The 9,028-nt window shown below is 40.1% G+C and overlaps 1 protein-coding gene across 1 annotated transcript; it reads right to left on the bottom strand.

Annotated features, from left to right (window-relative positions):
* Window positions 1-268: 268 nt before the first annotated feature.
* Window positions 269-4,036, bottom strand: LOC120027378 (fMet-Leu-Phe receptor-like). Its single transcript, XM_038972293.1, has 2 exons — window positions 3,817-4,036; window positions 269-1,565 (listed from the first exon to the last, which is right to left on the bottom strand). Exon 2 carries the CDS (start codon window positions 1,562-1,564, stop codon window positions 491-493), a length of 1,074 nt encoding a protein of 357 aa, XP_038828221.1. The 5' UTR covers window position 1,565; window positions 3,817-4,036; the 3' UTR covers window positions 269-490.
* Between the last annotated feature and the right edge of the window lie 4,992 nt (window positions 4,037-9,028).

Below are 9,028 nucleotides of genomic sequence, written 5' to 3'. Positions count from 1 at the left end.
ATAAGGATGCTGTCCTGTGGAAGACAATGATTCTAAATGGAAACGCTAAAATGGAAATACAAGTTTTTCCCCTGTTGAGACCTGAAGTTGACTTTTAGTAGAAATAGCATGACTGAAGTCATTTATGACTTCCCCCAAAAGTTGTGTCACTTCCTCCTGTTATGTTATTGTCTATTTTCTAGGCACAGTTCCACTCTCTTTCTGTGATTTTCATCACATACATCAAAACATTAGCACATAACACTTTGAAATTGTGAGAATTATTTATTGAGTCATTTACATACATTCACAGTCTCTATGTATCCCCTGTGGTCTTGCTTCCGCCTCTCTTAGCTAGCTACAACAAAGTCAGTGGAATGTGAACGGTTTGAACAACTGATCAAAAATATATATATTTTTTTGTCTACACAAGCTATTCAGCTATTCAGTGTTAAGTAGCCTGTAAATGAATAAGGACTGAAACCCCTCCTCATACCAAATGTGACTTCCCTCAGAAGTTGGCCACATTCACCCGAGACTGACCGGTCACCATTACAGGTCGTGACGCAGGGCCAGAACTATCATCCACTGTGCGCTCGTTGGACTGCGTGGACCGACCATCCCTGTCATCAGCTAGTGCTCTCTGGTACACCCCCGCTATGCTCTGCCTGAACCTTGAACCTCTCATGTCCAACCCCATACAGAAGTACAGCAGCGGGTTCACACAACTGTTGAAGTAAGCAAAGCCTTTGGCCACTGTCAGCCCCACCTTCACCATGGTACTCTTGCTGTACATCATTTTGGCCAGTAGGAGGCAGTGGTAGGGCGCCCAGCACAGGAAGAAGGCACAGACCAGCGATGCCAGGATACGAAGGGGACGCGACTTGCCCGACAGGCGGGTGCGTCGGATGCCCAGCCCTGCCAGGATGTAGCAGCAGAGGATGATGAGAAAAGGAAGCAGGAAACCGCATAGGAAGCGGATGGAGTAGAGCGCTAGCTTAGCGCTGTTGTCGCCTTCCATTGGCTCCTTGACCTCCAGCGAGCACTTGCTCAGGTTGTTCTTGCCCAGGTAGACCTGGCGGTAGGCAAAGTAGGGGGCGCTCAAAATGGCCGCCACCGCCCACACGCCGGTGCTCATCAGGCGGGCAGCGCAGAGTGTCCGGCGGCGTTTGGTAAAGACGGGGTGCCAGACGCACAGTGCCCGGTCCATGCTGATGACGGCGAGCAGGAACACGCTGCAGAACATGTTGGTGTACTTGAAGAATCCGTTGAACTTGCACAGGAAGATGCCGAACGGCCAGTAGTCGAAGAAGAGCTTCTTGGTCAGCGAGAGCACACGGCTCAGGCAGAAGATGAGGTCGGCCACGGCCAGGTTGACCAGCCACACGTTGGTGACAGTGGGCTTGAGCTTGAAGCCCGCCACCCAGATGACCACAGAGTTGCCCGTGGTGCCCAGGACAATGGTCAGCGTGTAGAGGACAATGATGAAGTTGTCCATGATGGCGTCAATGTCCACCACGGTGGCTTTGTCATCTCGGCCGGCTGAGGCAAGGAGGACGAATGGAAGCGTGGCGTTGGATGTCATTCTGTTAAAAAGGGCGAGAAGGGTGTGAATATACAGAATGACTTCCTTATACATTACCACTTAATGGCTTTCCTCTAGATGAGTCAAAGTGTAACACTTTTTCCTCTAATGATTTTGAACTTTGTCCAGCCAGTAGCCAGTCAGTTGTTATTATCAGGAAGAGGACTCATAGTCACAAATGGACAGAACTCTATAAATTCTTGACTTTAAGATTAAAATATCTTTAGCTTTTTAGGAAGTATTCTGAATCTTCAGATGGGACCTTGTGTGCCGGGCATGATGTGATCTGTCCATGACAGTCTGAGTCATTCTGTGTCTATGTCTGGGAATGTGTGTGTGTATTTGTGTGAGTATGTGGCGGAGGTCTGGAACTGTGAACTACTCACAGTTGTACTTTTTTGTTGTTGTTGCTTTTTCCAACGTGCACACCAGTGGAGGCTGCTGAGGGGAGGACGGCTCATAATAATGGCCGGAACGGAGTTAATGGAATGGTATCAAACATGTGTTTGATGTATTTGATACCATTCCACTAATTTCGCTCCAGCCATTACCACGAGTCAGTCCTCCTCAACTAAGGTGCCACCAACCTCCTGTGGTGCACACCCACATACTATGCTATTAATCGGATACTGACATACCGTCTGCATTCCACCTAAAACATATCAGTCCAACAAGGAACTTGTAAGAACACGATTGCCGTCCTGTTCCTCTTTGCATACAGTATCTCCATTTCCTTTCCAGAGGCATACATAGACAGGAACCATATAATGGTTTTGTCTTATGACTGATGTGACCAGTCTCTTGCCCAGGTACCCTCTCATTAAGAGTCCGACTAGAGATACCTGGGTCATAGCTGCGGCAAGTAGGGTGCTGGGGGTGTTACAGCACCCTCTGGTGGTGAGATGATAATCCGCAGTCAGCACCCCCTAGTCAAAACATCTTGCGGCTATGGCCGGGGTAGTATATTAGGGCACAGTATCCTGTGCCATGTACCCATTCCCATCGGTGAGCCAACAGTAAAACAAACATATTCCTGTCGTCTGGCAACCAATACGCTTCCGGTCCATATACCTGATGGGGTTTACTTAGGAGCACGATTGTTAGGAACGCGTTATTAGGACCTGAGCCAAGAACGCACTCCACCTCTTGGACGGTTTTGTGGTTGTGCTTTTTTTAGAGGCTTCTTTGATATGACGCCAATACGATTTGCATTCCCCTAAATACTTCCATTGCCACGAAGCTGGCTCCCGGCACACGTTCAAAGTCAATATTGACAGACTACATTCATTGGTTGTTCTTTATCAGTTTGAGGATGTATTCCATTCATGGAAATACACCTTACAAAGTCAAATCCGATCATTCATCCGAAGCACTGTCGTTGACAGACGTGAGATACTATTTCTGTTTGAATTTCTTTATTGTCAAGATTAACAACTATGTGTTACTGATAGATTGACTGACATACTGTATGTACTGGTGACTTCATGATCAACGGGACTAGCACAGTGGACTGATTGTTCTGGACTACAGTGTATACATTCTGGACTACAGTGTATACATTCTGGACTACAGTGTATACATTTTGAGCATTTAGTCATTTTACTACACCTCCTAGTTTATGGCACTGCTTGTGTCACTGCTACAGTATGTATGCTTGCCTACACGATTAAATGCTGTTTGCCCCTCGGCTCGTAAACACCGAAGAGACTTTGTTTTCAAACCTGCCATATCTAGCCTAGACTTTACTCAATTACAAGGTGTAATTTGCTGGGTCCCCCCCCTCCACCTCAATGTCATATTTGAATCTACAGTAGTAATGTATATCAGTGGCTAATCATTAATCATCTTGTTGGCAACTCAATTTGAGCTGACGTGTGGTGATATGGTAATGGCAAGCAATGGACACAGATAAAGGGTAACATCTTCTTTGGATAGTCCCTGACAGACGATCTGTATATATTCAGCTAACTATACACAGAATCTCATCATTTGTCCAGAATAGGCTATAGCATGCTCCTACTGTACGTGTACAGCTTGAGTATAGTATAGCTAGTCGGAAGACAGAGTTGCTGCATGTCAAAAGAGTTTACGTTGTCTCTAACTGAATCAAACCAGTCGTCTGTTGATAGAACATCTACAGAATGTTCTCTCCTGTACTTGAAACTATCCAAATGAAGGGATTTAAGAAACGAAATGAAAAGTAAAGCCAAAAAATGCTGTGTACGGTTGTTATTCATACTGATAATGCTTACCTATGAGTTGAGATGCTCCAGTAGTAGCTGACCAGTACTTCAGCTTCAATGGTTGAACAGAGTGTGGAGGTGCATAGTTCTATGCTGTGTGTCTGTGCAGATCGTTGTGTCTCTGTGTCACTACAATCCTCACTGTCTTCTCTGTCCTCTCTGTGTGCATCAGTGTGTCTGTGCAAGCGAGTCTAAAGGATGTGGGCTCAAACCCCATGTCACTGTGCCACTTGGGTGGCCACAGAAAAGACATGAGTTCTATGAACTTCCTCTCTCTCTCTCTCTCTCTCTCTCTCTCCCTCTAGAAGAGGCAGGAGTTGGAAGGGGGTGGGGACTACTGGCCATGCCTTACTCGGTCATTAGACGCTCTTCCCTCTTCAACTGGAGTCCACTTCCTGCCCGTATTCTCTATGTTCAGCCAAAAGAAACACACAGAAGGAGGTGAATGCCCCCAAAATCTACAGCAATGTTCTCACATATATACAGTGCCTTCAGAAAGTATTGATACCCCTTGACTTATCCCACATTCTGTTGTGTTACAGCCTGAATTCAAAATGGATTAAATTGATTTTTTGTGTGCTCATCCGTCTACATACAATACCCCATAATGAGAAAGTTTATTGAATATGCAAATGTATTGAATATGAAATACAGAAATATCTAATTTGCATAATTATTCACATCCCTGAGTCAATATATGTTAGAATCACCTTCTGCAGCAGTTACAGCTGTGAGTCTTGGGTAAGTCTCTAAGAGCTTTGCACACCTGGATTGTACAGTCGTGGCCAAAAGTTTTGAGAATGACACAAATATGAATTTCCAGTTTTTTTTAGTTTTTTTTTAGGGGTGGATCAGCTTAATATTGCGGAAAGAATGTTGCTTCCAATGTAATCGTCTGCATCATTTCCAATCCCCCATATTTTTTTGGGTAAATATATATATCCATACACGTATGCATACATATACACATATATACATACACATACCTATATAGACATACATACTTTTTTAAAGAATATACCTTTATTATTATTCCCCGCAAACCCTACCACCGATCCCCCAATTGGAGTAAACTGATAAACATTTCTGTTTTTACCTTCAATTTATACATCTTATACACATTTTACAGACACAGTCTACTTTATAATAGTTCTCTCTTGTTTGTTCTTAGTCCTTCCTCTATTTCTGTTGTCCATCCAGTTTGATTTCCACTTGTAACTGTGCTATTTCACAAAAGCTCCGCCCCTATACACATTTCACAGATCCCGTAAGCCCTACATTGTTTATCTTGTTATTAGTCCCACCCTTCAGCTCCACTCAACCCTTCCCATCTATCTTCCAACATCATCCATTTCGGATTTTTATTTGCCATATATTTTTCAACTGTGCTGTGATGCTTCACAAAAGATTTGAATCTTCCTATTCTCATAGCTTCCACGGATTGTAAATTAAAAATAAACATTTTTGCTAAAATAATTATTATATTATTGATTGATTGACTATGGCTTTTCAAATCCCCCAGTATTGCTATCTGTAGCGTTAGTTCTACGCAAATGTTGCAATTCTTCAGCCATTCCTGGACCTGTGACCAAAAACGAGCTACATACGGACAATACCAAAATAAACGATCTAGTGACTCTGCCTCCTCACAGCAGAATCTGCAGAGCTGGGAAGATTGTATCCCCCATATATATAACATTCTATTAGTTGCAAGAATTTTGTACAGTAATTTAAATTGAAAAATTCGAAGTTTTGAATCCGGCGTTGTTTTGCGTATCAATTCATAAACCATGTGCCATGGAATGGGTACATCAAAAATCTCTTCCCAACTATTTTGCAATTTATATGGCACAGCTGTCAGTTTTTTGGTCCTTAAATTAAATTGGTATATGTTTTTATTTATCACACTTTTCTTTAACCATTTATGTTCTTTAATATAGGGCCGACATACAAGTTCCTTACTTTTTTCCCCTTCTACTTGCCTCTTCCATTTTTATGGTAATGCTGCAATTAATTGGTTGTAATTTTGGGTAGAGCAGACATTTCCATATGTCTGTGTTAGCTGCATGTGTGACATTACTCCACCAGTCCTATTTATGATATCATTCACAAAAATTATACCTTTTTTAAACATTTATTCAATAAATACAGTTTTTTTATCAATTACTATATTTGAATTTAACCACAATATTTGTTGTACTATTTGTTCCGTCCTTTCAGGTGGATTAAACTGAAATTGCAACCAACTTTCTAAGGCTTGTTTAAAAAATAAAGATATTTTGGAGATTATTTCCTTTTCAAACAACCGAAAGTGAGCAGGTGTAATCTGAATAAAGGGAAAAAGGCCCTTCTTGAACATAGGATGAGACATTCTTACCAATTTACTAGAGAACCAGTTTGGATTTAAGTATAACTTTTGTATGACTGATGCCTTTAGTGAGAGGTCTAACGCTTTAATATTTAATAATTTCTGCCCTCCGAATTCATATTCGTTATATAAATAGGCCCTTTTAATTTTATCTGGCTTGCCGTTCCAAATAAAATGGAATATTTTTTGTTCATATAATTTAAAAAACAGGTCACTAGGTGTAGGCAAAACCATAAGCAAATAGGTAAACTGTGATATGATTAAAGAGTTAATCAGGGTGATTTTCCCACAAATAGACAGGTATTTTCCTTTCCATGGTAGCAAGATCTTATCTATTTTTGCTAACTTTCTATAAAAATTTATTGGAGTGAGATCATTTCTTTCTTTTGGGATTTGTATACCGAGTATGTCCACATCTCCGTCAGACCATTTAATTGGTAAACTACATGGCAATGTAAAATGTGTATTTTTTAGTGATCCAATACGTAATATGGTACATTTATCATAATTTGGTTTTAATCCAGAGAGGATAGCAAATGTATCTAGATCCTCTAAGAGGCCGTGGAGAGACTCTAGTTGTGGTTTTAAAAGAAAACATGAATCATCAGCGTACAATGACACCTTAGTTTTTAGGCCCTGGATTTCTAATCCCTTAATATTAATGTTTGATCTAATTTTAACAGCTAACATTTCGATGGCAATAATAAATAGATATGCCGATAGTGGACAACCTTGTTTTACTCCTCTAGATAGTTTAAAACTTTCTGAGATGTAGCCATTATTTACTATTTTACACCTAGGGTTACTATACATAATTTTAACCCATTTTATAAGAGATTCCCCAAAATTGAAATATTCTAGGCATTTATATATAAACTCCAGTCGTACTTTATCAAAAGCCTTTTCAAAATCAGCTATGAAAACCAGGCCTGGTGTCCCCGATATTTCATAGTGTTCTATTGTTTCCAGTACTTGCCTTATATTATCTCCAATGTATCGTCCATGTAAAAAACCTGTCTGATTAGGATGAATAATATCTGACAAAACTTTTTTTATTCTATGCGCCAAGCATTTTGCTAGGATTTTTGCATCACAACACTGAAGTGTAAGAGGTCTCCAATTTTTTAAATGGACTGGATCTTTATATATACCACTTGGGTCCTGTTTCAGTAATAATGATATCACACCTTCTTGTTGCGTGTCTGATAATCTATCATTTATATAGGAGTGGTTAAAACAAGCTAATAATGGTCCTTTGAGTATATCAAAAAAAAAATTGTATACTTCCACTGGTATGCCATCCAGCCCTGGAGTTTTCCCATCCTTAAAGGCCCCAATTGCATCAAGTAGTTCCTCCTCTGTAATTTCCAGTTTGCTGCTTCAGTGTCTTTAGATATTTTTGTCAGATGTTACTATGGAATACTGAAGTATAATTACAAGCATTTCATATGTGTCAAAGGCTTTTATTGACACTTACATGAAGTTGATGCAAAGAGTCAATATTTGCAGTGTTGACCCTTCTTTTTCAAGACCTCTGCAATCCGCCCTGGCATGCTGTCAATTAACTTCTGGGCCACATCCTGACTGATGGCAGACCATTCTTGCATAATCAATGCTTGGAGTTTGTCAGAATTTGTGGGTTTTTGTTTGTTTTGTTTTGTTGACATAATGAGATTGGGATGCCACCATGAATAAGCCTTTATCTTGACTAACTACACCATAATAAAGTGATGACCTTATGACGAATTGACTGACGCATCTAAACTGATCATTCAATCACCGTTTAAAAAAAATTTGATTACGAAATGAACGACGTCAATCTTTTAGCTTCATTGCAGATTTGATACGGTATTTGAGAACATAGAGTATGAGTATATAACTTTCCAAAACGACCAATATATGTCTTACTGATGCATGTACTGCACGATTGTATACAGAGCTTTATAAAAGCTATCTGCAGAATGCCTCTGGCCCCTGATAGTTTTGGGTAACTCCTACATGGGGATGCTGCAATCTGGTGGCAGACTGTGACAAGTCATCACGTTGTGCCTTTTTACAATAAAGAAGTCCGATATATCCTGCCACAGAACGTTGCAGCCAATTGTAAATGTTCTATCGACTGCAGGAACCATTCTCTTTGTTCTGACGTTTGCTCTTGGTTAAGAATTGAGCAAGCAGGGTTTGGTGTGATGAGGACAATTTCCTTTGTTTCCCAATGCATATAAAAGAAAAGACAGCTTTTTGCTTGATTAAACACCCAGTGCCATTTTGGAGATATCGGTGATCTCAATATCCATAATCTCTTTCACTCAGTTACAGGTAAGGCCTTTTCATTATTTCATCTAAAAGACACATTTAAAGCATCTCGGAAGCATGACACAATAAACACAATTCCACAAAATCTCATTCAAATACATTGAATCACAATACTAAAAAGACTTGAATCGTAGAGAAAGTAGAAATTGTATTGACGTGGAAATGTGTTACCTCTTTAAATTTAAAATTGAGTTTTGGAAAAATGGTACTGATAAACAATACAATTACATTTTTGCTACAATTGAATGTCAGTTAAACAGTAGTTAAGGTGTTCATAGGTAATTGCTACTTAGAGTCAAATGCTAAACATTCCAGGATTTTTACCTATTTGTACAAACACTGAACAAAAATATAAACGCAACATGTAAAGTGATGGTCCAATGTTTCATGAGCTGAAATAAAAGATCCCAGAAATGTTCCATATGTACAAATAGCTTATTTCTCTCAAATGTTGTGCCAAAATTTTATTTTCATCATTGTTAGTGAGCATTGATAATCCATCCACCTGACAGATGTGGCATATCAAGAAGCTGATTA

The sequence above is a fragment of the Salvelinus namaycush genome, chromosome 32 (genome assembly GCF_016432855.1).
Source record: "Salvelinus namaycush isolate Seneca chromosome 32, SaNama_1.0, whole genome shotgun sequence".
Classification (NCBI taxonomy): Eukaryota; Metazoa; Chordata; class Actinopteri; order Salmoniformes; family Salmonidae; genus Salvelinus; species Salvelinus namaycush.
Note: the sequence above shows the minus strand (reverse complement) of the source record. Positions and strands in the feature narration are given on the sequence as shown.